The sequence below is a fragment of the Epinephelus moara genome, chromosome 11 (assembly GCF_006386435.1).
Source record: "Epinephelus moara isolate mb chromosome 11, YSFRI_EMoa_1.0, whole genome shotgun sequence".
Taxonomy (NCBI): Eukaryota; Metazoa; Chordata; class Actinopteri; order Perciformes; family Serranidae; genus Epinephelus; species Epinephelus moara.
Genome location: NC_065516.1, coordinates 19,482,909 through 19,497,440, shown reverse-complemented (window position 1 = coordinate 19,497,440; position 14,532 = coordinate 19,482,909). Strand labels below are relative to the sequence as shown.

Here is a 14,532-nt window from a genome sequence, read left to right as displayed (position 1 = left end):
TTTCAAACTTTGAGACTACTTTACCACTAATCCAGTTTTGATGGAGCTGTGATGGATGATGCACAGGATTACTGCTTGGCCCAAGAGGAGGCTGCATCATCCATGAGAAGAGGAAAAAGGTTCATAATTATTGCCGTTGAATAGCTGTTGCTTTTCAGCGATGGTCAGACTAAGTGGTGCAAGTCAAGCTCACAGTCAATGTGTCAGTCAAAGCTTGTGATACAGAACTAACTGGTGGATCCTCACCCAGCTCGGCCATGTCAGGGTCCGTGGTATGCACTTGGCAGAGGCCTGACTTGTGGACCTGAGCCAGACGGAGCCGAGTCAGAGAATGAAATCCCTCTTTCTAATTTGACTTTCACTGGTGAGAATGCCCTTTTCTCCCCCACACCTTTTCACTGGATGGCTCATGTGGATTTACTACTCTGTAAAGTCTGCATCTCCGTCACTGTGCGGCTACAGACTGGTGATGTGTACTGTGACCTCTGCAGAGCTACTATTTTAAAAGTTCCCTTATCTGATCACTATAATGCAGTTGACACTGACTGTGAGGCCACCTGTAAGAGCAGCGCATGTAAATCTTAGACAGCTGTAAAATGAAACAAAGTCTTAAATTTTCATCCTTTTCCAGTGTTTTCTCTTGCTAACGGTTCCCTTATATGTTATTCTGCTTCTATTTTGCACCCACCAGGCAAGACAGCAGATGTATGAGCAGGGAACCAAACAACATCTACCTTGACTGGCTTGTTTGCGGTGAACAGACTGAGCCATTAGCGGGGGCCAATGTCAGAGCACAGCACAGAGTCATGGACACATCAATAGTGCGAGGGAGGGCAGGTTGTATTCAGGCAGGAGGGAGTCCCGGGGGGAAAACACTGCGGGGGTTAAAGCTTTCTCTCTGCCTGCCAACAGACTGCTCAGACTGAACTCAGTGTCCTCTCACGTCACCTTCTTCATCTTTTTAAGCAAACATATGTGGGTGATACAGACAAAAAAATAAAAAATAATAATAATATCACTGTATTTTTCTGCGTCGTTGTAAGTTATGTATACCTTCCAAATTACTTTAACAGTCTGAATTGTGGATTACTCACCACAAAGTTTGAGTGCAGTGGCTCATATTAATATACATATCTAAATAGAAAAGTATCTGAGAAGACAGAACATATTCAAGTAGGACTGAAAATAAACACCTGTATCAGAGATAACTGAATACCGTACAACTTTAATCAGTAGCCCGGGCTATTGCTTTAATCACTGAAATCAACAGGCCTATATTTGGGATAGCAAAAGATGGGAAACACAATCAAATTGTTTATTTAAACTAGTATGAATATTACTTGTATAAAAAGTAGGCTTCAGATAATGTATCAGTTATGAATCATTCATGTGATCGTGCTCCAACAGACGTCACCTGGCATACCAACACAACACCATTTTATTCTGTCAAAACAATACTTACAACTTGGATTAATATTTATGAAAAATCCTTTTGATTCTTTTGATCTGAGGACCCTTATGGACTAAAGGAATATGAATATCTTACAGGGTAATCGAGGGATGGACACATAATTTGAGATAGCGAACAACTTGGTGTTATACATCCAAAGATCTTGTATAAAAAACAAAAAACTGTTTGGCAACCAGACCAAGCTTCTAATTGAGACAGGCCTTTATTTGTCAAAATGTGTAGCCACACCAGGTTAGTAAAAGGAACTGGGCTTTTAATTGAAGTTTTACGGTATTATTGTCTGTTAATTTTTCTGTATTCTAATTGCAATTATATAATTTTTCTTGCGTCACTAGTGTCTAAATTATAGACTCTGACCAACAACTTTGAGTAAGAATTTACTGAAGTTGTTCCCATACACATATGGAATGTCTGGTGTCATATATTGCACAAAATATATTTAATTGCTTCAAATGTCATTTAGATCATTTCATGTGTGATTCTGCATAAATTTACTGCATTGTAATTTAAATTGATATTTACATAATGATGTCCACCATGTTGCCTAAACCATATCACTGCAGAGAAGGAAGCATACATCTACTGCTAGCTCACCTAGCACCACTGAGCTAGCTAACGTTACAGCTCAGACAAAGAGGACGCCATTATGTTTGCTGTCATGAGCACAATGCTCTCGTCCATGAGTGGTTGCACGCTTCCCTCTGTGTGGTGATACGGTTGAAGGGTGTAGAAAGAAAATAGTCCCTACATAAAACTGCTCACAACAAGGTCTGTGGATTATCTTGAGTTATTGGGTCATGATTTCTAGAAAGGGACATTGCTGTCGAGTTTTTCCAATTGTATTTCGTTGGCGCTTTGAGCACCACAAGCCGAGTGCCACCTAGTTCCATTATATTCAAGAGAACACAAACATCACTCTAGCTGATATCTCCAACACTCAGCAACTCACACCAAAACAATCTAGACTGATAAATAGCACTATAGGTGAGAGAAAAAATGTGTACCTTTAGTCAAGACTGGACTCATCTGTTTGCATTTCTGAGTGTATTTCAGACCTCATTTTGTTTAATAAATTACAGATGATTATTTTAATTACTGTATTATTATCTGTTGATGTTTTATCTGATTTAGCACAACCAACAGCCCCAAACTGAATAATATTCAATTAACTCTGATTTTAAGCAGGAAGAAAAAGCAGCAAATATTCTATTTGTAGAAACTGCAACCAGAAAATTATGACTTCTGTGCAATTATCAAAATTTTTGTTGATTTATTTCTTGTCCATGAACTGTTTTAACACTAAATTCAATAGTGAAAAGTAGCCTTATCTTTCTTTTACAGCATTGAAACAGTGTGTTTATCTAATTCATTTGTTGATGCAAAGCAGTTCTCTCAGTTCAGTCCGTCTACTACAAATCTAATTCAGACCACAAAATGCTCATTAAATCACTGCACAAACGAGTGCAACTTGCTACCAGCGAAATGTCAAACTGTCCATATGCACAGTGAAGTCACTCTACTTGGAAATGACCATCGGGACCAAAAACAGATCACCCAACCATCCACAGTCGTGAAGACAGCAATCCCATGATCTCATGCCTCAGTCCCTCTTGTCACCCAGCGGGGAGGTGGGTGGGGGGGGTCGGGGGCACTTCCACCCACGGAGCACTTCAACCTACAGTAAAGAGCACACTCAGCAGCCCTGTACACAGCGAGGCCTCCTGCTGAGGGGCCCGGCGCAGGGCTCGACGTGACTGACACCCGGAGGAAGGAGAGTGGGCACCGTGTCAGGCCTCATCTCACTCACTGGCATGGAGATGGTAGGAGAGCAGCACACACACAGATACACACACACACAGATCCCTGAGTCATCATCAGTGCAGATGAGAGCAAAGCATGACAGGCCCGAATACAAACTCTCCACAAAGAGATCACCCAGTTACATCAGCTAGTTTGGCCTCACAGTAACGTCAGAGCACTTTTACGTGGCGGGATATGGATCAGGTCACGCGTAAACACAACCAAACAGAACGGGACAAGGGCATGTCATTTCTGGCGGAGTCCAATCAGACAGCCATTAAAAAGTCATCAGGGTAATGACTGACACTGTGTCCTCTGTGTGCTCACCAGACCTTCCCTGCTGCTGACGCCAAACGACAGACAGGTTTAGTCCCAGAGAAGCTGAGCCAGAGGAGTGAATTCTGATTCTCTGGGTGAGAATCGTGGCTTAATCCTCGAGGTGTTATCTGGTCTAGGATACAGGCTGAGAAAGACTGGCAGTGACAGAAAGCAGTCTGCCAAGTTGTCTCCCTGCTTTCTGTGTTTATGTCTAGTCATGGATTACTGAACAGGCCTATTGGGTACAAGCCCAGGGGCCCAAAGTCTCACAGGTCCCCTGGGCCAGGGCCTCCATATACTGTAGAACCACTGTCAACATTTTTTGTTGAGGCAAATCAAATGACAAAGAGATGCAAAATGGCCACAAAGAAACATAGAATGGCCACAAATACAAGCAAAACGGCTCCAAACTGACATAAAACGACCATGAAAAGATGCAAAAAGACTCAAAAGGGCCACAACGGAGTGCAAAAAAACAAAAAAAGGGGGAAAACAACTACAAAAAGAGGCAAAACACCCATAAAAAGATGCAAAATGGCCACAAAAATATACACGACTACAAATTGTTGCAAAACGACCACAAAAGGATGCTAAAAGAGTCACAAAAGCGCCATAAAGGGGAACATAATCACAAACAGATATGCAAAACAACCATAAAGAAATGTGAAATGACTGCAAAAAGATGCAAAATGGCCACAAAAAGACACAAAACAACCACAAAGGGATGCAAAATGACTTCAAAAGGACGAAAACGGCTCCAAATAGATGCAAAACAACCTCAAAGGGAGACAAAATGACGACAAAAAAAAAAAAACACAAAGGGAGAAAAAGGACGACAAGGAGACGCCATACAACCACAAAGAGATGCAAAATGACTGCAAAAAGACACAAATTGCCACATAGGTGCAAAAAAATTACAAAGAGAGACAAAATAATCACAAAGAGCAGTAAAACACCCACAAAAAGATGCAAAATGGCTCCAAAAAGACGAAAACGGCCACAGAGAGACGCACAACCTCAAAGGGAGACAAAATGACCACAAAGAAACCACAAAGGGATAAAAAGGACGACAAAGAGACACCATACAACTACAAAGAGATGCAAAATGACTGCAAGAAGATGCAAAATTGCCACATAGATGCAAAACATTCACAAAGGGAGACAAAATCACCACAAAGAGATGCAAAATCACTTAAAAAAACGCAAAATAACCACAGAGAGACAAAATGACTTAACAAAGATGCAAATCAACCACAGAGCAGGGCAAAATGTCTACAAAGACACACAAAATGACCACAAGATGCAAAACAACTACAAAGACACGCAAAACTACCACAAGATACAAAGCAACCTTGTAGTCTGGGTGTCTCGCTCCAATGTAAGAGGGGTGGGGGGGGGGCCTTTTATATGTCTGTGCTGTTGTCTCATAATCCGTCCATGTGTCTAGTGGAAGATTTCTCCTCTGTCTGCAGCACTCCCTCCTCTCCTCTCTAAATCCAATCAGCACAGAGACCCAGCGCTGACCTTGAGGTAGAAGAAGCATATACAGTAGATGCACGAGCACATCCACCCACACGTCTGCAACCCTGACCGTCCATGCATGTGCACCTGCATCATAATCATGCATTTGTGCCCACGTCAGTAAACAGAAAATAAAGAATTCTGGCATGTGTGTGATGATGATGACACTGCTGATGCAAGCAAAGAGAGGATCTGAATGTGCCTGGATTCACATTATGCCGTTATCAAACGTGTTGCTCTCGCATAGACGAGCCAGATTGGTAATAGCACAAGTGACAAGGTCTCACTTTTAACAAGCCCTGCGGCGATCATTACAGCACTATGATAAAAAATGCTAATAAAAATCAATGTTCATGACTAAAGGGGGGAGCCACAGCGGCGGGTGGCAGCATGCTCACTGCCGAGGTCACACATGGCACAGTCACATGCACAGGCACATTAAAGTAGAGTTTAATACTCACTGGGATGGCAATGTTTATCGGATAATAACGGTATTAGGGAGGATAGTTACACCTTGTGATATGAGGCTATGGGATTATATAATCCAGGAAATTAGTGGTGCATGTGATGCAGATTGGTGGAAACTCAACCATCATAAATCATCAAAATTATGAGACTCTGGGATATCTAAATCTAAATCTAAGTTTAGTGGTCTGCTGGTAGTGTAAAGTGGGTTTTTAGTGCTTTGTGGCTGAAAACAGCTTCCTGCTGAAAACTACGCTATGATAAAACAGATGAGAGTGAACCAAAACAGTAAAATTCCGGCCTAAAAAAATCAAAACAAGTATCCAAAACAATGATTCAGATAATGCTCTGTGTTCATCAGTAGGAGCGACCCCATTCACATTACACAATTATTCAATCCATTGTTGTTACAAAATTATTGACTATAGCTGATTTAAGGTTACGGAGAGGTCATCGCCAAACGCTATAGAAGAGCAGCACTAAATCACAGGAGTGCCCCTTTAAAGGGACAGTTCAACCAGAAATCATATCTCTTCACTGTAGTGCAATGTATCAGTCTAGATCCTGGGTCTTCAACAGGGGGTCTTTGACCCCTAGGGGGACATCAGAGTTACTGTAGTAGGGCCACCAAATCACCTCTTGATGATTTAACTTAAGTTTAATCAGGAACACTTTAGTCAAAGAAAACTTTATTTCCATTTGCAGTATTATATTTGGCGGTATGGCTCTGTTCTGGGGCCTCTCTGCCTTTCCTTGGGCCTACGCAGAAAGCCTCTTCCACCCACCTACGTGGGAAGCCTAAGGCAGGGAGAGCAAACCTCTTGTGCAAACGAGGAAAGCCTGAGGCAGACAGAGCACACCTCCCTGCCCTTCCATGCGCCTACATGGAAAGCCTAATGCAGGGAAGACCCCCCCAGGAACAGAACAGAGCAGCATCAATTAGGTTTCTCTGCGTAAATATTTTTTTTTCGGATGACGGATTAAAACAACACACCTGAGAAAAATGACTCAGTGTGCAAAGGCCTTAAAGCACCTAGCCATGCTGACTTAACAGCAACAGGCAGTCAGAAACAAGAGAAGACCAAAAAATATTCAGAAAATTATCTCTAGTCCAATTTTAGACAGTATATGTAGTAGGGGGTCCCTGCTGTGTCTCTTTCAGGGGTCCTTGGCCTGAAAAACATTGAAGACCCCTGATCTAGACTGTTTCGATGTCACTTACAGAGTGTTGGAGATATCTGCCTTCCTTCCAGAAATCATGACCCAGTTACTCAAGATAATCCACAGATCTTGTCGCTAGCAGTTTTACGTGGGAACTATTTTCTTTCAACTGAACTACATTCATATCACCGCACAGAAGGAAGTGTGCATCTACTCATGCATGAAAGGTTTGTGCTTGTGACAGCACAAGATGTAAACATCAAGCATCCTCCTTGGCTGAGCTGTAACGTTAGCTAGCTCAGTGGTGCTAGGAGAGTTAGCAGCGGATGCAGCTGCTTTCTGCTCGATGATGTGGCAGGTGTAGGTCGGTAGACAGAAAATAGTTCCTACATGAAACTGCTTACAACAAGGTCTGTGGATTATCTTGAGTAACCGGGTCATGACTTCTGGAGAGAGACACTGCTGTTGAGTTTTTTCAAATGTATTTTTTGGGCACTGTGAGCACCACAAGCAGAGTGCCATCTAGTTCCATGATATTTGAGAGAAGGCAGACATCTCTACAGCTGATATCTCCAACACTGCATCTTACACCAAAACATTCTTATTGTTACTTATTATTATTGTTACTGATGAAGACATTTTCCAGGGTGAAAAAGAGAACAAGTCAAATGAACTCTATATGACAAATTGAACTTCCTTATAAAAACTGAATGAGATTCCAGGTGAAATGTACAGCAGGACAATTTCAGGTACAGCAAAAGGCAAATCCTAAATTACTTTAAAATGAGCTGCTGGTTATTCAGTTTCCTCTTTCCACTACTTTAGCTAATTATTTTATTCCCCTCAGCCCATTAAAACATTTCACTTTCTTAACCACAGCATTCACTGCTGGCTGCAATTAATAAAGACAATATTATCTGCATTAGTGCTGCTCTAATCCTAGACATCCAATCTCCCCCTCCACACTGTAGGCTTTTCCCTGTCCTAATCTGGCAGTTTGGACTTGCCCCAGCCGTGCCCTGGTGCAGCTCTCCACCAGCTTTCACCATTAGTTTTAAATACATTTCCATCTATATGTTAATGCAACCACAGGTGACAAGTCAATCTACAACTGATACGCGTTTACCCGAGCATGAAATTGGGATGCACAAACAAAAATAAGGATGAGAACAGCATGAGCAGCATCTTGGCGACGCACAGTACATTAAAATTTGACAACGTGAGCAGGATTGCCTCGGCTGCATGATTTGCAAAGTCCTTTTCCCCGGCTCGTCCTTTGAATGTGCTGGACAACAGTGTGTTTTATCAGTTGGGTAAAGCTGGGGACCAGTGTGTGTGAGAGTGTGTGACGCCCAATCAGAAGTGATGTTGAAAGAAGACATCAACCGGCGGTCGTCTGGAGATGAGACGACTCTGACGAGCAGTTGGATAATCAAAGGAGCTGCCTGGAGGCGGGTGTGGGGCAGCGATGAGGTTAGAGCGTCCGCACTGAAGCTCTGCCAGGAAGTTTGTGTCTGGGCCAATGAGCTGGGAGAGGAAGCGCTGAGTCAGGAAGCCTGGCCAAGAGAGAGGCCCGTGGTGCTGGCATCTCCTCCTCACACACACACACATGTTACAACGCTTCACACACCACCGCTCTGCTGGAGTCATAACACACTGTTCCCAAGCCAGCGACGCACACGCATGTGCACAACGGCAGGCGCACACACTCGCCTGCTGTGCATGCATTCATCAGTAAAGCACAGAGATGTGACGCCAAATACCTGTGGCACAATAAAGTGTGGAGGGTTGTACAAGCAGAGATATAACAACAGTTGTACGTCAGACAAAATCAAGTCAGCGGAGGGACCAAATCTGATTTGTCCAAATATACGACACAAAGAGCGAAAGATGCACCTTTGAAGTGATGTATTAGAGACAAAAGATCATTGTGATGTGGAGCAGCGAGCAGGTGCAGACATACCCGAAGGCAATTACACGGGATGAAACTGTGATATCTTCATTATCCCTTTCATAGCATGACACACAGAGAGAAGAGGCTAACACAAGACTCTAAAGAGCTCCTTATCACAGGAATCTCTCCGGTGTGGCAATACTCTTTCTGTGTGTGTGTGTGTGTGTGTGTGTGTGTGTGTGTGTGTGGAGGCAGTTGATATGTTTGATGAGAAGGTCAGAGAGGACGAAGAGGAAAAAGAGGTAGAGGAGGAGCATCGGCTTTCTATAGCTGCAACCAATCAATGGACGATAGAGAAAGAATGAGCATGAGCTTAAAGGAATAGTTCGACAATTTGGGGAATGATTTTATCTTGCTTTCTGGTGGAGAGTTGGACAAAAAGATTGGTATCACTCTCATAACTGTGCACTGAGTATGGAGCCAACAAGCGGTTAGCTTAGCTTAGCTTAGCTTAGCACAAAGACTAGAAACAGGGGGAAACAGCTAGCTTCTTTAGTGGTAACAAACTCTCCCTACTACTACTTCAATACACTGTTTTACGATAGGTTATGTGACAAATCCTCGGCTCCAATAGGTGTGCCTGTTTTCCTGGCTGATCTCTCTGTTACAGGATGCAGGTCAAACAGTCGTCATTAACCTCAGGGGCCACACCTGGGCCCGGTGTGCTTCAGGATATAAAAGCTCACCACCTTCCAACAGAAGCTCCCTCTTCCCCCACAGCGTAGCTGCTGTTCTTTTTGTTTTCTATTGACATGTCCACACATGCAGACATGTTTGATTACTGCCTTTCACATTTATTTGGCTTTTTATTGTTATTTTGTAAATGGATAAGCTTTTAACGGCTTGTACACTCTTCTCGTCTGCCATTGTTGCAGCCTAAGATCCGGTTGTAGCACTCTTGGCGAGGAGCAGCAACTTCCTGAAGAAATTGTCTGACACATAACCCCCGTAACACAGCAAATAGTTTGGTTTTTGGATGCCTTAAATAAAGTGATATAAAGTGCTTTATTAGTGAGCTTTACACTTGTTGGTCACCATATTTTTTTTTACCTTTGAACTAAGCCAGGATAGCTGTTTCCCCATTTCCAGTCTTTATGCTAAGCTAACTAGCTGCTAGCTGTAGCTTAATGTGCAGTTATGAGAGTGGTGCCCATCTTCTCACATAAAATTCTGTAAGATATGGAATAAGTGTAGTTCTCAATGGTGTTAATTTCGTTCACGAAACTATAACGAAAAATGTTCGTGAGCGACCATTTTTCCTTGACTAGGACGAGCTAAAAATAGATCTTTGATAATAAAAACTATGAGGAAATGTAGGCCTCTCTGTAGTTTTTGTTGACGAGACAAGACGGGACTAAAATGTTACTGGCTGGCTATCCAACATTCAGATTGCATGATATTTTCCCCCAGTTGTGCGTCTAGTCTGTATGTCAAAACTGCTATCAGTTAAATCAGTTAGGGGGATGTGATCCGATTTCTAGAATCCGAGCCATGCTGGTGATGATGTCCCAAACTGACAGCGAGTTAAAGGCAACAACACGATGGCCTCAATCTAAAAAGAGTTTGGTATAACAGCATAAGCAGCTACGGAAAATGAATGAATGAGGCTATCTCAACACGTTTAAAAATCGCAATAATATTGTATCATGACTAAAATATTGTGACATTATATTGTGGAGCCTCTGGTGATTCCCACCCCTAGTAACAGTATATGGAGAGAGCTATAAATTAGGTGGGAAGAAAACGACCAACCTGTTTATGCCACCGTAAGTTAGCTAAATGTAACATTAAATAATAAGTCCTGATGTTAGCTATGCATATCAATTTGCTAATGTTAAGTCAATATTACAAAGGTAGTCGGCTATGGTGCGGCCGTGGCTCAGAGATAAAGCAGGTCGTCCACCAATCGGAAGATCAGCAACTCGATCCTCAAGCCCTCCTCAAGCCCACATGTTGAAGCATCCTTGGGCAAGATACTCAACCCCATGAAGACGATGGCTGTTCCATTGGTGTGTGAGAGTATGTGAATGCATACTGAGAAGCAGTAGACACCATGTATTGTAGCCTCAGCTATACAACCACAGTCCATTTATCTTCTTTTTTTTTTGTTTAGGATATCGGTATTGACCTAACTGAATTAGTTTACAGAGAGAACACGTTTTGACTAAAAGTGATGACTTAAAGTTAATAACTTTTCATCGACTAAAACTATGGAGAACAAAAATGAATACATAATCTAATGTGACTACAACTAACAAGCATTTTCAAAACCTAATTAATATTTTAATATATTTTGTGATGATAACGAGAATATTTTTCGTCCTGATCTGCATCTTTATTTCGTAACATCCGTAGCTGATGACAAAGATAAGCAGCTACAAAATGGATAATGATGTAATTCCTGCAAAAAAAAAATAAAAAAAATAAAAAATTAATCCGTGTGTACAACTCAACGTGAAACAAATATTTGCCATGACTATCAGATCAAGGATCCCTTCTTTCCTGCTTGGCAGTTCTCTGAAAACAGCATGAAAACTCATTCCCATCTGCTTTAAAGCTCCTCCTAAGTCTCTCCCTCTCTGGCCTGAATTCAGCTAAAAGCTATAAGAACACTTTAGATGGCAAACTCTCTTAATATCTTTAAATGCCTGACAATGAAAGGCTAATAGAAATCCTCATATCAAATTGTATCAAAAGAAAAAGCTGTTTGGTCTCTTTGATAACGAAGTTCAAAGTCTTTTTTTTTTTTTTTTAAAGTGCCACAGGGGTTAAATTAGAGTAACTATTTTCCCCAGATGAAAAGACATTGATGTTGGCGGAGAAACAATAAAAATGTGAATTTATTCAGAGTGTAACATCAACCCCAGTTACTTTGAACAAACTTGTGCCGTTTAAACCCACAAGAACAAAAGAAACCTTACATAAGCTCAGAGAGTTTGACCTTGCTCTCTGCAGCCTTGTCCACTGCTCTTAATCTCAGGGGCATAAATTAGCAGCACCTACAGTATGGTCCGAGTTTCCAAGGAGAGCGGCCTCCTACCAGGGGCCGAGGATGTCTGCTGGAGTTTGTTGCTGGGGCTGGGGAATGGCTGCACTTGTCACAAGGACTAAAGACAGTTTCCTCGCTCAGCACCCAGAGACAGTGACGCCTCAAAGTCAAGGGTGGGCAGGAATGCCCTGAATAGGCAGTTACGTAAAACTCACAGCACCCTGTGAGGATAGAGAAGGAGCTACTCAGGACCTGACAATGCTCGCTGGAAAACACAGTGTCAGATGGCCCAACGTGTGCAGTATAATCAGACAGATTTACATTTCTACAAATTAAGAGAAAAACAGAAACAATCATTCGAATACGGGATTATATACAGAGGGCACCCCAACCCTCGTGTACAGGAGCAACACCCACAGATTCAAAGACACACAAAATGACTGCAAAACCACTGCAAGCAACATAAAGGCATTGGTCATGTCGTTGGTGTGTCCCTATATGGTCTCTTTTTTTGTCACTTATTTTGCATCTATTTTATATGTTTTAATGTCTCTTTTTTAGTTGTTTTGCATCTCTTGTTACTCACATTGCATCTTTTTGCATTTTTTACACTTGTTTTGTGTCTTTTTTTAAGTCGCTTTGCATCTTTTTCCTCTCATTTCATGTCTCCTTTCAGTCATTATACATTCATTTTTACTCATTTTGTGTTTCTTTGTGGTTGTTTTGTGTCTATTTTTTAGTAATTTTGCATGTTTTTGCATCTATTTTTACTTGTTTTGCATCTCTTTTCAGTCATTATACATAAACTTTAACTCATTTTGTGTCTCTGGTTGTTTTGTGTCTATTTTTAGTCTTTATCTTTTTGCGTCTATTTTTATTCATTTTGTGTCTATGTGTGGATGATTTGTGTCTGTCATTAGTCATTTTGCATCTTTTTTTACTTGTTTTGTGTCTCTTTTTAGTCATTATGCATCAATTTTGACTAGTTTTGTGTTTCTTTATGGTTGTTTTGCATTTATTTTTAGTCATTTTGGATCATTTTGCATCTATTTTTACTTGTTTTGTGTCTTTTTATGGTTGTTTTGTGTCTCTTTTTTAGTCATTTGGATCTTTTTGCATCTATTTCTACTCATTTTTTGTCTCTGTTTAGTAGCTATGCATCTATTTTTACTCATTTCATGTCTCTTTATGGTTGTTTTATGTCTCTTTTTTAGTCGTTTTACATCTTTTTGCATCTATTTTTACTCATTTTAAATCTCTTTTTAGTCATCATGCATCCATTTTTATGTGTTTTGTGTCTCTTTGTGGTTGTTTTGTATCTCTCTTTAGTCAATTTGCATCTACTTTTACTTAAGTAAAAGTAGATGCAAGACACAGAGAGACAGAAAACAATTGTTTTCTGTCTCTCTGTGGGTGATTTATGTATCTTTATAGTTGTTTTATTGACTTTCCAACGAGAAATATGAACAGTCACGTCACACAGAGGCTCTGGTCCAAGAACCCTCAGACCATTTGGGCCCCTGGGCCTGTGCCCAGTAGGCCTGTTCAGTAATCCATCCATCCAATATAAAGGAGTTTATGGAGGTGAGGCTATTGATAAAAACCAAATTAGCAGGGACTAATCCGCTTTTGTTGTCAACAAAGTAATTGCAGAAATTATCTGGGGCATGCTTACCAAAACAGTCAAAAGATACAGTATCTCTGATCACCGGCACACTGCATCCGCTGAGCACATTTTGTCTATTGCAGCTTACTCTCATGCCCGCACAGAAGAAGTAAAAAAAAGCAAATCGAAAAAAGGGAAGGAAAGCATACCCAAACCTCTCTCTCCCTCTTTGCTCCCACCAGAAGCCACCCAGCGAGCACCAGGGCTAACCCCGCTGACCTGACCCAGATATTAACCCAAGCCTCCAGATGTGAACGCGCGCTGGGATTACTCCACCACTGCATCAAGCTCCACATGCTTTCCTAATGAGGCATCCTAATATGACCCTGGAGACAGAGCGGACTGTCTGCCTCACTATCTGCCTCTATTCCCATAACTCTATCAGTCTGTCTGTGCAGGATCATCTTCATATAATGAAGGGGGAATAAAAACATCATGGAGTCTGGTTGGAAATGCTCATGAATAATGGTCACTGAGGGATATTAGTGTGTCAAAGTGAGACAAAAGAAGCAGACAGAACAGTAAATAGTCCTGCTTTGACTGTCAGACACGAGGATTATTTGCTAGGACACTTCACCCAGTCCTGCCTGAGTGTCACCTGCAACAAAGTGAAGTTATGAAGACATGAGGAGTGACATCTGAGGAGAATCTAATATATGCATGAATGTCACAGCCTTGCAAACTTGTCCTGGAGAAAAGGACTTCCTCTCATCCTGTCTACATTCGCACCAGTCACGACCTGAGCCCTTTTTTTTTTGCAGGAGCGCCCTGATATGAAAGAATTTAACTCCTTCTCTGCATCAATGTAGCTATTGTAGCCATTGCATTCTTTCAGCAGCTTCAATTTCCAACTTGTGCCGTGTCGGCAAGTTACAAACTTCAGGATCCAAAGCACAAAATACACGGTGTGACAGCCGGTGGTACACACACACACAAGGAGGCACAAGTGTGGTAAGTTTGATCGGCCTGCTAAGTAGCTCAAATTTGCAAGAGATCAAAGAGGGACAAAAAATAAACAAAAATGCAGCGCTGTGCTGTGTAGCTCACCATTTTGATCCCGCGTTTCGAGGCTCAAAGGAGTCCCAGAATAACTCCTTTCGCACCAGTTTTCCCTCCGCCATGAAAATGACCGTTGAATTGTCACATTTCTTCAGTTTGTGCCTTATCCTCAATCTTTTTTCCCCCCG

General features: G+C 41.7%; 1 protein-coding gene across 1 annotated transcript in view; it reads right to left on the bottom strand.

Annotated features, from left to right (window-relative positions):
- Positions 1-14,532, bottom strand: part of zbtb47b (zinc finger and BTB domain containing 47b) — a 36,309-nt gene extending 21,777 nt beyond the window's left edge. The window contains exon 1 of the mRNA XM_050057156.1: positions 14,393-14,532. Coding sequence (XP_049913113.1) covers positions 14,393-14,395 — 3 coding nt within the window. The 5' untranslated portion in view covers positions 14,396-14,532. The remainder of the gene's footprint in view (positions 1-14,392) is intronic.